Raw genomic sequence first — 22374 nt, 5'->3', positions numbered from 1 at the left:
TCAGATTATTACCCACTGCTGGTAGTCCAGGCTGGCAGTGACGATATCAATGGAAGAAATACTAGGGCAATTAAAAAGGACTTCAAGGCCCTGGGTCGATTAGTTGGTGGATCAGGAGTACAGGTGGTGTTCACCTGAGTCCCTGCATTAGAGCAGATGAATGAGGAGAGGAGCAGGAAAACATATCTCATCAATAGGTGGCTAAGGGACTGGTGCCACCGGAAGAACTTTGGGTTTTTTGACTATGGGATGAATTTCAGCATATCATAGAATCATAGAATCATAGAATTGGCTGGGTTGGAAGGGACCTCAGAGATCATCGAGTCCAACCCTTGAACCACCGTTGCGGTTGCTAGACCATGGCACTGAGTGCCACATCCAGTCTTTTTTTAAATATCTCCAGGGACGGAGAATCCACCACTTCAGTGGGCAGCCCATTCCAATGACGGATCACTCTTTCCGTAAAGAAATTCTTTCTAATATCTAACCTAAACTTCCCCTGGCACAACTTAAGTCCATGCCCTCTTGTCTTGTTGAAAGTCGTTTGGTAAAAGAGCCCAACCCCCACCTGGCTACACCCTCCTTTCAGGTAGTTGTAGAGAGCGATGAGGTCTCCCCTGAGCCGCCTCTTCTTTAGGCTGAACAACCCCAGTTCTCTCAGCCTCTCCTCGTAGGGTCTATGCTCGAGTCCCTTCACCAGCCTGGTTGCCCTCCTTTGGACCTGCTCCAGGACCTCGATATCCTTCCTGAACTGGGGGGCCCAGAACTGGACACAGTACTCAAGGTGTGGCCTCACGAGGGCTGAGTACAGGGGCAGAATCACTTCCTTGGACCTGCTGGCAATGCTGCTCCGGATACAGGCCAGGATGCCATTGGCTTTCTTGGCCACCTGGGCACACTGCTGGCTCATGTTCAGCTTCTTGTCGATCCAGACTCCCAGGTCCTTTTCTGCCTGGCTGCTCTCCAGCCACTCTGTCCCCAGCCTGTAGCGCTGCATGGGGTTGTTGTGGCCAAAGTGCAGGACCCGGCACTTGGCCGTGTTAAACCTCATCCCGTTGGAATCAGCCCAACTCTCCAGTCTGTCCAGGTCCCTCTGCAGAGCCCTCCTGCCTTCTAGTTGATCAACACTCCCCCCCAGCTTAGTGTCGTCTGCGAATTTGCTGATGATGGACTCAATCCCCTCATCTAAATCATCAATGAAGATGTTGAACAGAACTGGGCCCAACACTGATCCCTGGGGGACACCACTAGTGACCGGCCGCCAACTGGATGCAGCCCCGTTCAGCACCACTCTCTGGGCCCGGCCCTCCAGCCAGTTCCTAACCCAGCACAGGGTGCTCCTGTCCAAGCTGCGGGCTGACAGTTTTTTCAGGAGGATGCTGTGGGAGACGGTGTCAAAGGCTTTGCTGAAGTCTAGGTAGACCACATCCACAGCCCTCCCCTCATCCACCAGTCGGGTCACCTGATCATAAAAGGAGATCAGGTTGGTCAGGCATGACCTGCCCTTCCTAAAACCGTGCTGGCTGGGTCTTATCCCTTGCCCATCCTGCAGGTGCTGTGTGATTGCACTGAGGATGATCTGTTCCATGACCCTGCCAGGCACTGAGGTCAGGCTGACGGGCCTGTAGTTTCCTGGGTCCTCTTTCCGGCCCTTTTTGTGGATTGGCGTGACATTCGCCAATTTCCAATCATCTGGGATGTCCCCAGTGAGCCAGGACTGTTGGTAGATGATAGCGAGAGGCTTGGCGAGCTCTTCTGCCAGCTCTTTCATTACCCTTGGGTGGATCCCATCTGGTCCCATAGACTTGTGGGGATCCAAGCATCGCAGTAGGTCACAGACTGTGTCCTTCAGGATTACAGGGGGGCTGTTTAGATTCATGTCACTTTCTATGAGCTCCAGAAGCCATCCGTCTTCAGGGTAACCTGTCTTTCCGCTGAAAACTGAGGTAAAGAAGGTGTTAAATACCTCAGCCTTTTCTTCATCTTTAACAACTATATTCCCACTCGTGTCCAGTAAAGAATGGATATTTTCCTTGCCCCTTCTTTTGCTGCTAATGTATCTGTAGAAGGACTTTTTGTTATCCTTCACAGAGGTGGCGAGATTCTGTTCGCATTGTGCTTTTTTGTCTCTGATTTTCTTTCGACATGACTTAACAATATTCCTAAATTCCTCCTCAGTAGTTATCCCTTTTTTCCATAATTGGTAGGCCCTCCTCTTAACCCTAATTTCTTTCAGAGTCTCCCAATTCAGCCAGACCGGTCGTCTTCCCCGCCGGCTCGCTTTTCGGCATACTGGGACAGCCTGCTCCTGTGCTTTCAGAACTTGTTCCTTGAAGTACGACCAACCCTCCTGTACCCCTCTGTTTTCAAGGTCTGTTTCCCAGGGTATACTCCGAACAAGTCTTCTGAAGAGGTCAAAATCTGCCCTTCGGAAGTCCAGCGTAGAGGTCTTATTGACGACCCTCCTTGTATCCCTGAATATTGAAAACTTTATTATTTCATGGTCACTAAGTCCCAGGCGACCACCGACCACCACATCTCCCACCAGCTCCTCTCTCTTTGTGAAAAGAAGGTCAAGCGAGGCTCCATTCCTGGTGGGCTCATTTACTAGCTGGAGCAGGAAATTATCCTCTATACACTCCAGGAATCTTCTAGACTGCTTCGTCTCTGTGCTGTGGAGTTCCCAGCAGATGTCTGGTAGGTTAAAGTCGCCCACGAGAACAAGGGATGACGATTTGGAGACATCCGCCAGTTGCCTGTAGAATACTTCATCATCCTCATCATCTTGATTGGGTGGTCTGTAACAGACTCCCATCACAATATCAGCCTTGTTGACCTTCCCCTTGATTCTGATCCACAGGCACTCCACCTTATTATTACAGACTTCAATTTCTACAGTGTCAAGGGACTCCCTAACATATAGGGCTACCCCTCCGCCTCTCCTACCCTGCCTGTCCCTTCTGAAAAGCCTGTAGCCACCTATAGTAGCACTCCAGTCATGGGAGTCATCCCACCACGTTTCCGTGATAGCGATTACATCATAGCTTTCCTGATGCGTGATGGCTTCCAGCTCCTCTTGTTTGTTGCCCATGCTGCGTGCATTGGTGTACATGCACTTAAGCTGGGCTGCTGGTTTGTCTCGTACCTTGGGCAGACCACCCTTAGGCTCCTTTCTGGAGAGCCCAGTTTCAACCCCATCCCCCTTCAAACCTAGTTTAAAGCCCTCCTTATGAGCCTCTCCAACTTATACGCTAGAGTCCTTTTCCCCTTGTTAGTTAGGTGAAGTCCATCTGTTTTGAGTACACTAGGTAGTACGGAAGTTGTCCCGTGGTCAAAAAACCCAAAGTTCCGCCGGTGGCACCAATCCCTCAGCCACCTATTGATCAGATTAGTTTTCCTAGTTCTCATTTAAATCTTCTATTGCTGGAACCGAGGCGAACACCACCTGTGCTCCTGACCCATCAACTAAATGGCCCAGTGCCTTGAAGTCTTTTTTAATCACCTTTGTACTTCAGCTGGACTGCAACTATCTAACAGGGGAAAAAGGACTCTAGCCCACAAGCTGGCGGGTCTAATAAGGAGGGCTTTAAACTAGGTTCGAAGGGGGAAGGGGTTGAAACAAGGTCCTCCGGAAAGGAGCCCAAGGGTGGACAGCGCAAGTTAAGGGACAAATCAGCAGCCCAGCTGAAATGCATGTACACCAATGCACACAGAATGGGCAACAAACAGGAAGAGCTGGAAGCCACCGTGCAGCAGGAAAGATATGATGTAGTCGCTATCACGGAAACGTGGTGGGATGACTCCCATGACTGGAGTGCTGCAATGGGTGGCTACAGGCTCTTCAGAAAGGACAGACAGGGTAGAAGAGGTGGAGGGGTAGCCCTGTATGTTAGAGAGTCTCTTGACTCCACAGAAATTGAAGTAGGTGATAATAAGGTGGAGTGCCTGTGGGTAAGAATCAGGGGGAAGGCCAACAAGACTGATACTGTGGTGGGAGTCTGTTACAGACCACCCAACCAGGAGGATGAGGGTGATGAACTCTTCTACAAGCAGCTGGCACATGTTTCAAAATCGTCGTCCCTTATTCTCGTGGGTGACTTTAACCTGCCGGACATCTGCTGGGAATTCCACACAGCAGAGAGGAGGCAGTCTAGGAGATTCCTAGAGTGTATTGAGGATAATTTCCTGATGCAGCTGGTAAATGAGCCTACCAGGGATGGAGCCCCACTTGATCTACTCTTTACAAACAGAGAGGGGCTGGTGAGGGATGTGGTGGTCGGAGGGCGTCTGGGACTTAGTGATCACGAAATAATAGAGTTCTCAATAATCAGGGACACAAGGAGGGTTGTCAATAAAACCTCTACATTAGACTTCCGGAGGGCAGATTTTGGCCTTTTCAGAAGACTAGTCCGGAGCATATCCTGGGAAACAGCCCTTGAAAACAAAGGGGTCAAGGAGGGATGGACATTCTTCAAAGAGCAAGTTTTGAAAGCTCAGGAGCAGGCTATCCCAGTGTGCCGAAAGGCGAGCCGGCGGGGAAGACGACCACTCTGGCTCAACAGAGAGACTTTGAAGGAAATTAGGATAAAGAAGAGGGCCTACCGGTTATGGAAAAAAGGGTTATCTACTCAAGAGGAATTCAGGAATACAGTTAAGTTATGTAGGAAAAAAATTAGAGACACAAAGGCACAACTTGAACTAAATCTCGCCACCTCTGTGAAGGATAACAAGAAGTCCTTCTACAGATACATCAGTGGCAAAAGGAGGGGCAAGGAAAACATTCATTCTTTAATGGACATGGACGGGAATGTAATTGTCAAAGATGAAGAAAAGGCTGAGGTATTTAACACTTTCTTTGCCTCAGTTTTTAACAGTAAAACGGGCTATCCTGATGACAGCTGGCTTCTGGAGCCTATAGGAGACAAGAATCTAAACACTCTCCCTGCAATCCAGAAGGAAACTGTCAGTGATCTACTGGGCTGCTTGGATCCCCACAAGTCTATGGGACCAGATGAACTCCATCCAAAGGTGATGAGAGAGTTGGCAGAAGAGCTCGCCAAGCCTCTCTCTATCATCTACCAGAAGTCCTGGCTCACTGGGGACATCCCAGATGACTGGAAGTTGGCGAATGTCACGCCAATCCACAAGAAGGGCCGGAAGGAAGACCCGGGAAACTACAGGCCTGTCAGCCTGACCTCAGTGCCTGGCAGGGTTATGGAGCAGATCATCCTGGGGGCAATCACACAGCACCTGCAGGATGGACAGGGGATCAGACCCAGCCAGCATGGGTTTAGGAAGGGCAGGTCCTGTCTGACCAACCTGATCTCCTTTTATGATCAGGTGACCCGCCTGGTGGATGAGGGGAAGGCTGTGGATGTGGTCTATCTGGACTTCAGCAAAGCCTTCGACACCGTCTCCCACAGCATCCTCCTGAGAAAGCTGGCTGCCCACAGCTTGGACAAGCGTACTCTGCACTGGGTTAGGAACTGGCTGGAGGGCCGGGCCCAGAGAGTGGTGCTGAATGGGGCTGCTTCCAGTTGGCGGCCGGTCACCAGCGGTGTCCCCCAGGGATCAGTACTGGGCCCAGTCCTGTTCAATATCTTCATTGATGACTTGGATGAGGGGATTGAGTCCATCATCAGCAAGTTTGCCGATGACACCAAGCTGGGGAGAAGTGTTGATCAGCTGGAAGGCAGGAGGGCTCTGCAGAGGGACCTGGACAGACTGGAGAGATGGGCTGACTCCAATGGGATGAGCTTCAACAAGGCCAAGTGCCGGGTCCTCCACTTTGGCCACAACAACCCTATGCAGCGCTACAAGCTGGGGACAGAGTGGTTGGAGAGCAGCCAGGCAGAAAGGGACTTGGGAGTCTGGATTTTCAGGAAGCTGAACATGAGCCAGCAGTGTGCCCAGGTGGCCAAGAAGGCCAATGGCATCCTGGCATGTATCAGAAACAGCGTCACCAGCAGGTCCAAGGAGGTGATTCTGCCCCTATACTCAGCCCTGGTAAGGCCACACCTTGAGTACTGTGTTCAGTTTTGGGCCCCTCAGTTCAAGAAGGATATTGAGGTCCTTGAACAGGTCCAAAGGAGGGCAACCAAGCTGGTGAAGGGACTCGAACACAGATCCTATGAGGAGAGGCTGAGGGAGCTGGGGCTGTTCAGCCTGAGGAAGAGGAGGCTCAGGGGAGACCTCATTGCTCTCTACAACTACCTGAAAGGAGGATGGAGCCAGGCAGGGGTTGGTCTCTTTTCCCAGGCAACTCTCAAAAAGACAAGAGGGCATGGTCTTAAATTGTGCCGGGGGAAGTTCAGATTGGCTATTAGAAAGAATTTTTTCACGGAAAGGGTGATCAGACATTGGAACGGGCTGCCTGGGGAGGTGGTGGACTCTTCGTCCCTGGAGACATTTAAAAAGCGACTCGATATGGCACTCAGTGCCATGGTCTAGTGACTGTGGCGGTAGCTGATCAAGGGTTGGACTCGATGATCTCTGAGGTCCCTTCCAACCCAGCCTATTCTATGATTCTATGATTCTATATTTAATATTAGGTTGAAGTGTCAGGCTTTGGGTTTGAGATGATTTAACGTGTTCTGTGGCAGGCTAAGAAACATCAGGGAGAGTGAGAAGGAAAGTGATTACCTTCTTCAAATGGTCTCCCGTAAATTAGAACAGGAAATAACTCTCAGGGGAACAGAGGATCCCATATCCTCTCATAACCAAGGGGACCAAGCCAGTGCCCAACAGAAAACAGAGCAAGCGTGTTTCCCTAAGAAGTACACCACCTCTAGTGCCCTTGCAGGTTTGGGGCTGTGCAGGAGGATTTGGTTACAAGCAAAGTCAGGGACTCAAAAAGGCCAACTCATCTCAGGATGGCCATCAAAACTTACCCCAAAATGAAAACTTGATGGGTCAATGTAGTGGGTGACTCCTGCCGAGGGGAGCGGACGGCCCCATATGCAGACCAAACCCACTTCACAGGGAGGTCTCCTCTTGAGTTCTGCATGCTTTTTGCACACTCTGGGGCAAAATACACTCTTCTGGTAGTCTGGGATGATACAAAAATATTTGAAGAAAATTTGCTGCTACCATTCTTGTTCTCAGTTTTAAGTCTTGTGGTTAAATCACATAGCTGTTCTCCTCATGGGGTATTCATGTTTGGGTGCAGTGATGGACATTTGTAATCTAAAGATGTGCATCTGTGAGTTACTCATCCTGCAGTTGCTCCTGTAAGACCATCCAGTTGAATTCTTTGAAATGTATCACTGTTTAAAGAGTTGATGTCTTTTCATGATGGTGATGGTATAGACCAGTATATGTAAAAATTATTTTTGATAATGCATCAGGAAAAAAATCCAACCAAACGAAAAACAAACAACCAAAAACAAAAACAAAAAACCCCAACCAATCAAAAACAAAACAAAAAAAAACCTAAACAAAAATACCCTGGAGTATCTGTGATACTGGGTTGTAATCTCCCAGTGGGGAACTACTCAGTATACTACATTCATACTTGCTTCTTGCATGCTGGCTGCATTAAATTTGAATGTTTAAACTTTGTGTTGTTGTTCTGTCTGGTAGTTCACTGTATTAATTTACAGAAAATCTTCAATGTTTTGGTTGTTCAAAAGTCCTAAGAGCAGATGTTTAGGATTGGAGTGCTTCTATGAGGACACCAAATTCCAATTTTATATGTATAAAACACACCGAATTTACGAGAGCGATGTTAATGTTGCTTCTAAGTGTATTTACTAATTACTTCCTTATCTTGTCACAAAGCTCTGTATTGCTCTTCCAGATACAGGAAAAGGAAACTTTTTTTCTTTACAGTAGGAATCTAAAAATATATCATACTTGTGGTTTTGGGGTTAATTCCTGGCACAGTGTAGTAATGCTGTGGTATCTTTCATGTGCGGTCTAAAAAGAACATTTAAGCATCATTCTTTTTTTGAGTCTTTGAGACTGTATTTTGTTGTCTTGAGTAGGCTAAGAGACTCTTGAGTACAGAGATTAATTTCATTGTACGCCCCTTAAAGTAGTTCTAGATTTGATATTTAACAACCTTATGTATTTAGTATGGGAAGAAGAAAAATATTTTTATAATTTCATAGGTTCTGTTGAGTTCATTCAAAACCTTTGTACACTGAATTTACCCCTAAGATTTTAAAATCTGGATGTGAAGTGCTTTAGTCTTGACAGATCTTGTCAGTGTATATACCTAAGACTAAAGGAAGATGTTTTGCTTTTAGTTAGTGAAGAGGATGACGTAAGAGAATTGTTTTTAATTTATTGCTGTCCATGTAATTGTGTTAATTGCCAGCACAATTATTTAATAAACTTGTTGCTTTAAGTAGGACCATTATTACTAGTAATCTGGTAGAAAGAGCCATCACTCCTGTGTGTTTCTTATACAGTCCAAAAAACCTTTATTTTCTCTGCATTTATTTACAGTTTTGTTTTCACAGTCTCCTACAGGGGCAGTGTGTCTTTGTGCTCTTAATTCTGCAGTATTTAAAGAGCTTAATCGTTGTCCTGATGGGCTGTAACATATTAAGATACATTAATTGTTAATTCAGTGTGTAAGGATTGATGTATTTCTATCTTAAAAGAGCAGTAGCATATTAAGGTGACTGCTTTATACATTGATACTCTTATGTCCATTCATTTTTCTCTTTGATAGCAATCTTAGGGGGATCTCTTGACTGTAGTAGCCCACTGTGTCCTGCTAAGGCCTGTCTTGCATCAGTTTTTAGGAGCCTTGGACACAACCATGCAGTCTGTACCCCACACCAGGCTGATCGCATGGATTTCGTGTGCTTCTGGCTTAAATGTGAGATGAAACTGAATGGAGAGACAAGAGGCTCTGGTTAGATGAAGTACCTTTCATAGTAGTAGGATTTGCTTCTTTTACCCTCATGGCAAAGGAGAAGAACAATTTGGAAGACAAATGATCTTAAATATCAGGCATATATATATATATAGGCAACTCTATGTAACATTAGTTACTCTACTTTAAAGTTCTGTTTTGCATTTCCAATACTGTTCAACAAGCTGACAAATGTCTCATTTCTTACAACAGGTTCATATTTATTCTCTCGGTATGGCACTCTTTTGGGGAGCTGACCATGAAGTTCCTCAAAGTCAGGTAAGGTTAGGTTTGGTTTTGTTTAATATTGCAATATTAATGTTGCAATATTGCAATATTAATATTAATAGCTTGACTGAATCTGCTTTTTAGTTAATATGGCAGGATGTCATAATGAGACAAGGGAAGTATGAATTCTGTTGTACTGGGGTTTTATCCTTTGGAGTGTGCAAGGGTGGTGATGGTGGTGGTGTCTTGCAGAAAAGTGCTGATACTACCTTTCTGTTAATTTCTATGCTAACACAGAAAAGGCTGAACTGCTGAGTGCTCATTTTGCCTCAGTTGTCATCAATGCCAATTGCTCCCTGAGGGTACAGCTCCCTGAACTGGATGACCAAGGTGGGGAGCAGAATGAAGCCCCCAAAGTCTGGGAGGAAATGATCAGTGCCCTGTTGTGCTGCATGGATGTGCACAAGTCTATAGGAGCAGGTGGGATTCACCTGAGGGTAGCAAAGGAGCTGGCAGAAGTGCTCACCAATCTACTCCCCATTATTTATCAAACGTTCTGGCAAACTGGGAATGTCCCAGTTAATTGGAAACTGGCAAATGTAACACCCATCTACAAGAAGGGCCGAAAGGATGATCCCAGGAACTATAGACCTCTTAGTTTGACCTCAGTCCCAGGAAAGGTTATGGAGCAGGTCATCTTGAGTCTCATCACATGGTACATACAAGATAACCAAGTGATCAGGCCCAGTCAGCATGGATTTATGAAAGGGAAGTCCTGTCTGACTAACCTGATCTCCTACAAGAAGAGGACTTGCCTAGTAGATGAGGAAAGAGTGGAGTGGGAGAGTAAATTGGAGGCCATCAGGAACAGGGAGGTGATCATCCCTCTGTACTCAGCTCTGGTGAGGCCACATCTTGAGTACTGTGTTCAGTTCTGGGCACCTCACTATAAGAGGGACATTGAAGTACTGGAGAGTGCCCAGAGAAGGGCAACAAAGCTCATGAAGGGCCTGGAGCAGAATTCCTGTGAGGAGGGGCTGAGGGAGCTGGGGGTTGTTTAGTCTGGAGAAGAGGAGGCTGAGAGGAGACCTTAGAGCTCTCTTCAGCTACCTCAAGGCAGGTTGGAACAAGGAGGGAAACAGCCTCATCTCCTTAGTAAACTGTCACAGGACCAGAGGGAATGGATGGAAGCTGCACCAGGGGAGGTTTAGGCTGGATGTTAGGAAATATTTTTTCACTGAGAGGGTTGTCAGGCATTGGAATGGCCTGCCCAGGACAGTGGTGGAGTCACCATCCCCGGAGGCATTTAAAAGGCATTTGGACCTTCTCCTTAAGGACATGGTTTAGTAGTTGACTGTGGTGTTATTCAAAGGTTGGACTGGATGATCTTGGAGGTCTTTTCCAACCTAAACATTCTGTGATATATGTGGGCTACTCTGTCCTGCAGACAACAGTTTAGGCTGCTGACAAAGCAGAAAATTGCTTGGCTTAGGCTTATAGAAAACCAAGTATTTAAATATCATTGTTGCTTTACTCATAATAAAGTAGTTTGTTCACCATGCTGCAGTAAATTATGTGATTCTGGACTTGGCACATGTAGATACTTACATTACACAATGGCCAAGAAGGGTCTGAGTTATTTGGAAGAGGAAATAAATTGTTGCTGTGGACTTGTCAGTCAATGCAGACAGGGTTGTAGACTGCTCAGAGCCAAGTGTTATTGCTTAATGGGGTAATTTCACACACCCAGCAGAACTCCTGATGTGATTTGTCATCTTCCTGGATGCTCCTTCCCCACTCCCAATTAAACTTTCAGAAGTTAATAGTGAAAAGAGTAAAAATAAGATTAAATGCATCCCTAAAAAAGCACCCACTGATGGAGTTGTGGTTGCAGAATTTGGCAGAGCATTGTGCAGCTCGAGGAGATAAGCTCTTCCTGCTTCATATTTGGCATCGCTCCTGATCATTGGTGTTATGTGTAAGGGTAAGGAAGGAAATTTTGACAGGTTCCTCGGTACTTTAAGTGTTCAGTTCCCAGTATTTTCTCTAACAGAATGGTAGTTGGGTACTGAGTTGTACTGATTTGCAAGTAACTGCCTGAATGCAAAAGTCTGAAAATTTGAAGGGATGCTTATTTGTAATGCCTCCTCTGCCTAAAGCCCTAGTATTTTCCTAGACAGCTATCTCCTTTCTTTGCTCTCATCTTGTAGAAGTCCAGTAGTCAGCAGTAGTGGGAGAGTGACTTAAAGGCCTAGAGATATGTGTTGAGCAGAAAGTAGTTCCCTTTATCTTTTTTTCATCCTTTGGTATAAGATTGTAGCAATATTTGCACAGTAATGCCACGGGAAGAAGTGCTTTAATCTTTGTTATAACAGGTCTTTTCCAAAGACAGTGTGGTGAAGTATGCCTGGAAAGAAAAGGGTGGCAGAAGTCCAAAGTTTACCTTTGAGATCTTCTCATGCACTGTCTCTCTCTGTGGAGTAAGTGGAGGCCAAAGGAGTTTGTGTATGACACTACTTTTAAGTGTTAATTTGTATGTGCAGATTTTTCTTTTTTTTTTTTTTTTTTTTTGTTTGTTTGTTTGTTTTGTTTTTTGTTTTATTACCATTTTCCATATTTGCCTGCTTCTGTTGCTTAATGGGCTGCTTCTCTGATGGAAGTGTGGGTGAATGCAAAATTATTTTTGGGATAACCTAGAAGTGCTAAACAAATATGTGAGAAAAGCCTTTTAATTAAATAAGGGTAGTCCAGAACAATTTTTTTCTTTTTTTTTTTTTCTTTCTTTTATGGTACAGTTTAAAAGTATTAATGCTAGGAAGACTGAAAAATTACAATGGTTTGAAGTGCTCTGCAATGCAAAAAGCGTAACAGTTCTTGGACATGGTGGGTAACCACTCACTTTGAAGGAGCTGCATATCAGAAAGTTAAAGTCACAGACACCTCCAGCAGCTGGGTTGTCACTGGCAATTGCATGCCCTTGGAGGGTGATATTCCACATACAGGGTACTGGATTAACTGAATGGGTAGAAAATTATATCAAGATTGTTCCTCATGGGTGTTGTGAAGCTCTGCTTTATTAACCAGTAACTTTGCTCTTCAATTCCTTACTTTTTGTTGCTGTTGTTTGATGATGTCACTGGACTTTGGAAATGCTACCACAGCTGCTACAAAGTATTGGTGAACTCTAGAAAAACAAGTGTAGCAGGCAGAGGGTTACGAAATGATTGTAAGGAGGATTTATGCTTGTGACTGGCAGTGTGTTCAAAACCAAAAAAAATTTCCTCTGAACCTTTTCTCTAGTCATTAAGCCCTTGAGAAAGGAGAGCACTGCTGTTCTGACCTTACAGATCAACTTGTTTGGAAAAAATACCAAACAAACAACCACCTGCTATTTTTTCACCACCTAAATGGTGACTTTAGAATTGGCATTCAGTGTCAGAGCATGGTAGGATTTGGAGATCATCGGGTTTAAACCCCCTGCCAAAACCAGGGCAGGTCACACAGGAACATGTCCAGATGGGTTTTGAAAGTCTCTGGAGAAGGAGACTCCACAACCTCTCTGGGCAGCCTGTCACCCTTACAGTAAAAAAAGTTTTTACTTGTGTTGAGGTTGAACTTCCTGTGTTCCAATTGGTGTCTGTTGCCCCTTGTCCTGTCTCAGGGCACCACTGAAACGAGACTGGCCCCTTCTTCTTGCCATCCACCCTTTAGATATAATCAGAAACATTAATAAGATCCCCTCTCAGTCTTCCCCAGACTAAACAGCCCCAGGTCTCTCAGCCTTTCCTCATCAGACAGGTGCTCCAGTCCATGATCATCCTCGTAGCTCTTCACTGGATGTCACTGAATGACTACACAGCCTTCTGGTGCATCAGCCAATCCTCCCAGTTTCACATTCTCAGCAAACTTGCTGAGGAAACATTCTGTCCCCTCATACAGGTCCCCTCATGAAGATGTTAACAAGACTGGATGCAGTACCCACTGCTGGGGAGCACCACAGCTCACAGTCTACACTGGACTCTGCATGGTTGATCAGGACCCTTTGAGCTCTGTTGTTTAACCAGTTCTCTGTTCCTTTCATCATCCACTCTTGTAACCCACACTTCCTGAGCTTGCCCACATGGATGTTATGGGAGAGAGTGTCAAAAGTCTTGCTAAAGTCAAGGTAGACTACATCCACTGCTCTCCCTGCATCTACCCATTCGGTCACACCATCGCAGAAGGCTATCAGACTAGTCAAACATGATTTCCACTTGGTGAATCTATGCTGGCTACTCCTCGTAACCTTCTTTTCTTCCATGTGCTTAGATATGACCTCCAGAATGAGCTGTACCCTTACCTTTCCAGGGATGGAGGTGAGGCTGACTGGTCTATAGTTTCCTGGATCTTCCTTCTTGCCCTTTTGAAGACTGGAGTGACACTGGCTTTTCTCCAGTCCTCAGGCACCTCTCCTGTTTTCCATAATCTTTCAAAAATGATGGAGAGTGCTGGAGCAACATTAGCCAGCTCTCTCAGCACTCATGGATGCCTCCCATCAGGGCCCATACTCAGTTTATCCAAATGATCTCTGGCCCAATACTCCTTGACCAATGGAGAGTCTTCCTTGGCCCATACTCAGTTTACCCAAATGATCTCTTGCCCAATCCTCCTTGACCAATGGAGAGTCTTCCTTTCTTCAGGCTTTCTATCATCCTCTCAGGGTCTGGGATTCCCAAGGGCTGATCTTAGCAGTAAAGATTGAAGCAAAGGAGATGTTCAGTAGGTCTGCCTTCTCTGCATCCTCCATTGCCAGGGTTCCCACCTCATTCAGCAGTGGGCTCATATTTTCCCCATTCTTCCTTGGTGTATTTGAAGAATTCAATTTTTTTATTTTTTAATTTTTTTTTTTTTACTGCATGGAATGCACCTATCTTGAGCTTGGAGGAAGTGATGTTTGAACATTAGAAGGTAGGAGAGCCCAGGAGAGATGGTTAGAGTCTTAGCCTACAGGATTCCTCCAAGAAGGTCTTTGAAGAGGACAAAGCCCTCCTGAAGTCCAGAGTTGAAATCCTGCTTACTGCCCTGCTTCTTCCTCATGTGATACTAAACTCCACCATGTTGTGACCACTGCCACCAAGACTGTCCCCACCCAGAGCTTCTTTGTTTGCTGATGCAGGGTCCAACAGCACACCTGTCTTCATTGGCTATTCCACCACCTGCACAAGGAAGTTACCATCAATGCATTGCAAGAGCCTTCTGGACTGAGTGCACCCAGCTGTATGGCCTTTCCAACAAATATTGGATGGAAGTCACCTGTGAGCTCTAGGGGTTGTCGTCGATGTGCCTTAATTCGTACCCATAAGCTTCCACAACATTTTGCCTCCGGCCCTGGGTAGAGTTCAGTGCATTCCAGTTGCTCTTGCACATAAAGTTTCTCTTGTGAACAAAGATCTCCAACTCCTTTTGCCTGTTCCCTGTGCTGCCTACATTGGTGTATAGGCATTTCAGAGAGGGAGCTGAGCACACAGTTTTTGCCACTGAGGGCTGGTAGGCCTTCTGATTCTCAAAGTTCCTAGCAGCTGCCCCACTAGTGCTGGGCTGCTTCACCCAAGGACCTCACTAGCAAGCCCAGTTACATCCCCCTCTCCCTTCAAATCTAGTTTGGAGCTCTGTCAGTCAGCCCTGCAATCTCTTGCACATCTCTTTCCCCTTTGAGAAAGGTCTCTCATGAGGTGCCAGCAAGACTGGTGCTATGTAGGCCTTCAAAAAAGCCAAAATTATTACAGTGACACCAGCCACGGGGCCATGTGTTAACAGACTGTATTCATCCGTTCACTCATGTTGCTACCTGAGACTGGAAGAGAGGAAAGATATTCTGTGCCCCAGAATCCCTCACCACCTGTACCAGGACTCCAAAGTATCTTTTGGTTGTTCTTAGACTACCATTCTCAGATTGCTCTCAAACTGTGTGGAAGATCAGTAATGGGTAATAGCCTGAGGAGCATACCAAACTAGGGAGTTTCTGAGTTATGTTCTTAATCTGGACCCCAGGGGGTCAGCGTACTTCTCTGTGAGGAGGGTCTACCTGGCATATTGGACCCTTTGTTTCCTTCAGTTGGGAGTCATCTACAACTATAACTCTTCTTTTCTTCCTTATAATGTTGTAATATGAGTGGGATGCCATTCTGAGTGCGGACATACCTCTGGTGTAGGCTACCCATTGTCCACATCTTCATTTGGCTTGTCTCCCTGGGTCAGAACCTCCTGTCTGTTTTCCAGTGGCACCTGGGGCAGATAACATAGGCAATGAGTCTCATGAATAGATACTTTACTGCACTGAATGTCTTTTGTTTCTGTTTGTACCACAAGTCACTGTTAAAACTATTTCTCATATGTCTTCTGTTTTTGTTTGTCATTAGCCGATCAAACTTGGAGATCATCTCAACAGCATTCTCCTTGGCATGTGTGAAGATGTCATTTATGCCCGTGTGTCTCTCCGGACTGTTCTGGATGCTTGCAGTGCCCACATAAGGAACAGTAACTGTGCCCCTTCTTTCTCATATGTGAAACAGTTGGTCAGACTGGTTCTGGGAAGCCTGTCTGGGGTAAGTTTAAGGAATTTTTAAGGAATAAGCGGAAGAGAGCAGTCATTCTTCCTCATTTCACTATATTGCAGTTTTGAAAAGGGTGAGTCAAACGAGAATTGCTTCTCTACCCTTGTAACAATTTGTTCACTGGACAGTTCCTCCTGGAATATGAATCCAAGACACAAAAAAGATTATGAACTTTAGAGAAAGTCTTAAACTTCTTGTTGATACTTTAAATGCTTAAAAATTATTACTGAAAAATTGCTTTTTTAAAGTGATTCTTGACTTCTAAAGAGTTGCTTATTAACAGGAAATTGGGTGTTTTAGACAGTGTGCTGGTTGTCTTAACACTTCTGTTCAGCTCTTGGATATGATAATTGTGGAGGATGTTACTGTCTAATGATGACAAATGCTGTTTTCAGATGTGAAAGAAACTACTTGAACTCATTTTGCAAAGTTACTATTCCTGACAGGCAACCTCACCCTTTACTCAAACTAACATGACTTCAGAGCAGTTAAATAACTTCAAGGTTCTGAGTGGAAAGGAAGACCATGAATTGTCAGTACTGTTTGACTTTTCTCTTGCCGACACTTGCTTTCTGTATGTTCTGTCCATAATTATAACAAATGCTGTGTGGTTTATTATTGCTGGAATGATATCCCATGATTGCCCCAAATTTTATCTCATTTGATATAATTTAAACTCCTTTTTGTTGTTTTTTAATCTCATAGGGGCTGTGCTAATGTAGAAATTGGTGTCAGGAGAGACAGCACTGTAATTGCAAGAAAAATGTTTGGATAATGTTTCTTTTTAAAATAAAAAGTGTTATATTCTAATTGATAGTTTCTTCATAAATCTGGTTTGGAAACACTTGCGCAAGGTGAGGGGTGCCTGCATTTGTCTAGTATTTGGTAGCAGCTGATTATGACAGGTCTCCAAAAATAGTGCTGAGCCTGAGCTCCTCAAAGCACTGGCTAATCTGCCAGTGCTACTTGCTGTAATGTCTCAAGTCTTCAGTAGTTGCCAAGGGAAGCTAGTCTGTGGTTCAGTGAAATGTTGCTGCATTGGCTTTGCAAGAAGACAATAACAAAATCATAGAATCAGAAAATGTCAGAGTGAAAGGGACCTTAAGGGTCATCTGTTACAACCCTTCTAATACTATAGATTGTGTGAGATGTCTCAGCACCCTGTAGAGCTGAGACTGAAAATCTTCCGAAGTGTGGGAACCCACCACTTCCCCTGGGAGACCATTCCAATGTCTGGCCGTCCTCAGGGGGAAAAATTTACCTCTTGCGTCCAATTGGAATCTCCCCAGGAGCAACTCGTGCCCATTGCCCCTTGTCTTGTCCACGGGACTCCTTGTAAACAGGGAGTCTCCATCTTTGTAGCCACCTTTAAACACTGAAACATCATGATAAGGTCTCCCCTAAACCTTCTCTTCTCAAGGCTGAACAAACCCAGTTTTCTCAGCCTCTCCTCATATAGCAGGTGCTCCAGTCCTCTGATCATCCCTGTGGCTCTTCTCTGGACGCTCTCAAGCCTGTCCCTATCTTTTTTGTATAGTGGAGACCAAAACTGAGCATAATACTCCAGGTGTGATCCTCTGGTCCTGTGACAGTTTACTAAGGAGAAGAGGCTGTTTCCCTGCTCGCTCCAACCTCCCTAGGTCAGCAGCCTAAACTGTTGTCTGCAGGGCAGAGTAGCCCACATACATCACAAAATGTTTAGGTTAGAAAAGACCTCCAAGATCATCCAGTCCAACCTTTGAATAACACCACAGTCAACTACTAAACCATGTCCTTAAGGAGAAGGTCCAAATGCCTTTTAAATGCCTCCGGGGATGGTGACTCCACCACTGTCCTGGGCAGGCCATTCCAATGCCTGACAACCCTCTCAGTGAAAAAATATTTCCTAACATCCAGCCTAAACCTCCCCTGGTGCAGCTTCCATCCATTCCCTCTGGTCCTGTGACAGTTTACTAAGGAGATGAGGCTGTTTCCCTCCTTGTTCCAACCTGCCTTGAGGTAGTTGAAGAGAGCTCTAAGGTCTCCTCTCAGCCTCCTCTTCTCCAGACTAAACAACCCCAGCTCCCTCAGCCCCTCCTCACAGGAATTCTGCTCCAGGCCCTTCATGAGCTTTGTTGCCCTTCTCTGGGCACTCTCCAGTACTTCAATGTCCCTCTTATAGTGAGGTGCCCAGAACTGAACACAGTACTCAAGATGTGGCCTCACCAGAGCTGAGTACAGAGGGATGATCACCTCCCTATTCCTGCTGGCCTCTGAGTTCCTAATACAAGCCAGGATTCCATTGGTCTTCTTGGCTACCTACGCACACTGCTGACTCATATTAAGTTGACTGTCAACCAATACCCCCAGGTCCCTTTCCAGCTTAGAGCTCTCTAACCAGACTTCCCCAAGTCTGTAGCTCACCATGGGGTTGTTATGACCCAGGTGTAAGACCTGGCATTTGACCTTGTTAAATCTCATACAATTTACTTTGGCCCATTGGTCCAACCTGTCTCAGTCCTGCTGTAAGGCTTCCCTACCCTCCAGCAGATTGACACAGCCACCTACTTTGGTGTCATCTGCAAATTTACTCAATCCCCTCATCCAAATTATTAATGAAGGAATATGCCTGAGGGGCTAAAGAAGATACTTCTTTACATTTTTACATTTTAGATTTTTACATTTGTCATAGGTTTTATGAGGTATTGGATTCAAACTGTCAGGCACGAGACAGTTCTTCCTGTTAAACAGAAAGCATTTCAGGCCAGTCACAAGTTCCAGTCCTGCTGCAACCATCGAATGTTTTTTTGAAGTCTTGCTGTCTCCTCTGTTTGCTGTAGGGGTGGAATGTATTTAAATTACATGCTTGTGGACTTAATTTGCATGTAGTGGAAAAAAAGTAGACTGTAAGTATGGAAAAAATAATCCACAGATTATTCAAATGGATAGTTTTAGGGGATGTTGTCACTGCTGAACCTGTTTCTTCATAAAAGAATTTGAATTGCCACTCTGAACTTGAACTTAACTCTTTGTAACTGACTTCTTTAATGGATTTATGTCACAGACACTTGTTTCATACTGACATGAGCTGTTTCAGTATTTGACTGTGCATTACTGCCTCTTTTACAGGTCGATCAACTTTCTTGCAATGGAGATAGGAAACTGCAGCCAGACAGGAGCCAGGCTATTCGGGAGAGGCTGAGGGGAAAAGGACTTCCCACAGGTAAGTGCCTTGCTGCAGTAAGGGTTATGGCAATAAGTGCAGCCCTGTGGAAGATGAAGTATTGGTAGATTTTGCAGCCAAAGAAATTGAGTAGTGGAGAATTTTGATGGTTCAGTGTCTAGCGAAGTGTTGGTGATGGTGACATGAGAATAATTGTTTCAAGAACATTCATGTCTTTTTCCAGTTCAATTTTGATGGTAGGAACAGGTTTTAAAGATTCTCAGCCGGAAGTTCTGTTTCTGGAGACAAAAACTTTCAGCTAGAAGAATAGAAATAGCCTGCCTTAGTTACCTCTTTCCTGTGGATTCCACTTTTTCTTATCTCTAGTCACACATGGCCTGTTTCCCTGCTTCCTAGGCAGCCCTGGACTCTTTCCTCTGCACACAAAGATTTTTTTCTGCCTTCACTTCTTTCCTGCAGAGAGTTATTATGTGTTTGGTCACAGTTCTGCTGTGCTTCAACAGTGGGAAGTGGTCACGGAGGCCAGGCAGGGTGGTATTGTTACTTCAGGGATGTAAGAAAAGAGGAAACTGGGGAGTCAGGGAGGAGGCAGACAGTTTCAGGAGCAAACCGTTCACTGTGGAGGAGAAGGGATGAAGTGATGTAGGTTGACACCTGATGCTGGCCTCATTAGATTACCTCATCAGTGGCAGCATCAGCTCTGTGCTAGGCTTCTCAGACAAGAGGATATATTGTTCCAAAAAAACAGTCCTGTATTTTTCTGGAAGAATTGTGGGACTGGGTAGTATAAGGCAATAGCTTGGATGACTAAGTGATGCAGGCAGTGAGATGTGATAATCAGGTGAGAGAGTTCTTGCCTTAAAATGTTAATCTCTAAATACAGTATCTTGGTGCCAGAATGCAACATCACCCACATTCAACAGCATGTTAGTGACACAGGGTTTTAATCTGTTTTGTGTTATCTTTCTGCCTATTTACCACCAGCTTTGGGACAAAGCTACTTTGCTTATGTGGTTGAGTTGTTGCTCTGTTTTTAAATTTTGTTTCAAGCAGCAATGCAGTGAATTGCAGGAAGTGAAATAAGTGATGAAGTTGTCAGTGGCAATTGAATTTGCAAAAGTTTGATACGGGTCTGACAGGTCATTGGTGGTTTTCCTTTACTGATTCTTTCGAGATGAGTCCTAGACTTGGTACTTTTTGATATAAAAGCTTTATGTGAGTGGTTGCCAGCACTTCCAGCACAGCCCTCAGTATTCAGAAAGAGTTTCTGGAACAAACTGTCTCTGCATGTTCTGGCACAAATACATGGTTCTGACTACTTTATCAGGGCCTTTGTTTTCTTGATGGCTTTTTTTTGCTTCTTCTTTTCCTGAATATTTCTGTTGCAATAGGAAGATCTGTAGGAATACAGGGGTTGAGACTGACAGGGATCAGTTCAGTTCACTGGATTTGTCAACTATGTAATGTTTGGGTTTTTTCTGAACTCTTTTCTGAGCTCTTTCATAAAATTAATTCTTTCCCCCCAGTATTGTAAGAGTTGTAACAGAACCTCATTTTTCTGTTGTTAAATTCTTAGTTCATTCTTAACCCTATTCTTCTGAATTTCCAGTTTTGTCATACTCACAGTTTCTTTGCACACCTTTGTTCTTTTGCCAGTATTAACACATTCTACATTCTTCCATATCTATATCTAACTTAAGATGGCTGAAAAATCATGCTAAGGTCATGGATATAAAGAACAAAAATGGTAGGTGTTGTAAATTAAATAAAATATTCTGAGGCTAAATTAAGTTGCTTCTAATTTCAACAGGAAGTTCTTGTTTAGTTACCATTCTGTGGTATATTGACTACTTCTGTAACTGCCCAGCTTAAACTCACAGACAAAATTAACTGTTTTGCTTTGAGGGAAAAGCATCTTTTTTGAAGATGCAGCTTTTAGTCTGTAGAGAAATGGTGTATAGGGATGACCACCATATGTGAACTGAAACAGCATACTCATTTTCAGATTTAATTTATCAAAAAAATACAGCATAGGCTTATTTCTGTTAACTTGAAAATCTCTCATCTGGAAATTCAATCTTTTTTTAATTTTTTTCCCCTGTGTCCTCAGTGCTAGAAAAAAAAAGAACTGAGTGGGTGGAGAAGAACTTCCAGAGTTCAGCAAAACCAAATGGAAGCCAGATGAAGATTTCTTGTTTAAAAAAAAATTACTCTTCTGCTCTTCATAAACCATGCTTGTTTTCTTCCAAGAATTGTTTCTGTTCAAATCTAGCAGTACTTGTGGTTAGTGTTGGCAGAGATCTTTTAGATTTAAGTATAGTTGCTACAGCTGTACTGAGCTTTCAGCCTAACAATTTTGGAATTCTGTCAGTGGTGCTGCATACAGACTCAGAACTCTGAAGACAAAAAAAAGAATGGACATAAAGACAAGTGAGGAAACCAAACCAGATATGTGAAATGCTGTCTCCATGCAGAAAAGCAGCTGTATCACTGAGCCTGTCCTGGGGTATGCAGGAATCCAGGAAGAGAATAGACAGGTGGCCCTTTTACCTTCCTGGTTTAAAAAATGGCTTATAAACCTGGATGAAAGAGGGTAATGATGCAGTTTTCTTTTCTGCAGTTGCTGAGGAAGGGAAGAAGTGAAATGTTGCATTGATGAGGTGCTGCTTGTCAGGATTCACTTAGCTCTGCTCTGAACAAGATGCCTAATTTCTGGAGCTATTTGTATTTTTGACAGAGGAGTCATGTCAGCCCGAAGCAGAATGCACATTGTTTTACAGAGTTTATAGCTTGAGGATTACTTAGTGCTTTGACCTGTCCTTGTGCCAAGCTCATTTCTTCCTTCTTAAAGAGTTTATTGTTTTAGGAGTACTTTTTCTGCAACTTGTATTTTCTCAACTTGAAGAAGTAAAAGAAAGGGGGAAGTGGCATTCCTAACAGTCAGTTTGGCACTAAGCCTGCCCCAGAGGGATTGCAAACCCAACTCCTCTGCCAGCTGCCTACTCAGATTTGAGAAACTAACTGCATTGTCTTGTGATAAGGACTCTTCTGTCATTCTGTCTGCACAGAGGTGGTGTGGGAGATACTTTTTAAACTCATGTATAATAATTTCCGCCTTTCAGACCTTCCATGATGGAATAATGGGGTGCACTGTCATGCCTGGGCAGGCTATCTCCCTGTCCCCTCAGATCTTCCTTCTTCTTCACTACTTCCCCTACTTGTCCACCCCCTTGTGTGTGTGTGTGTGTATGTATATCATTAAACTTTGCTAAAAGGGAGCTAGAAAAGGTGTTCTGTTTTATAAAAAATGGAGGAGGAAGTCAGAGAGACTTTAAATTGAGCTGAGTTTATTCAGTAAAGCTTGATACACTATGTGATGGAACTGACCATGTTTACATTTATATAATACTTGATCAATTAACTTTATGATCAAGCTGGAACACAAGTAATTGCAGACAGACTGAATTTGGTTAGGACTGGATAATAATGGTCTTGTCAGATTATTGTCAGTGTGATGAAAGGAT

General features: G+C 44.5%; 1 protein-coding gene across 1 annotated transcript in view; it reads left to right on the top strand.

Moving 5' to 3' along the window:
* PTPN13 (protein tyrosine phosphatase non-receptor type 13) overlaps positions 1-22374 on the top strand; it is a 133191-nt gene that overhangs the window by 40730 nt on the left and 70087 nt on the right. Inside the window, exons 5-7 of the mRNA XM_030450537.1 lie at positions 9080-9145; positions 15493-15678; positions 18796-18889. Of these exons, the coding sequence (XP_030306397.1) occupies positions 9080-9145; positions 15493-15678; positions 18796-18889 (346 nt within the window). The remainder of the gene's footprint in view (positions 1-9079; positions 9146-15492; positions 15679-18795; positions 18890-22374) is intronic.

The sequence above is a fragment of the Calypte anna genome, chromosome 4B (assembly GCF_003957555.1).
Source record: "Calypte anna isolate BGI_N300 chromosome 4B, bCalAnn1_v1.p, whole genome shotgun sequence".
NCBI classification, from domain to species: Eukaryota; Metazoa; Chordata; class Aves; order Apodiformes; family Trochilidae; genus Calypte; species Calypte anna.
The sequence above is the reverse complement of the archived record's forward strand: the minus strand, read 5'-3'. Positions and strand labels throughout refer to the sequence as shown.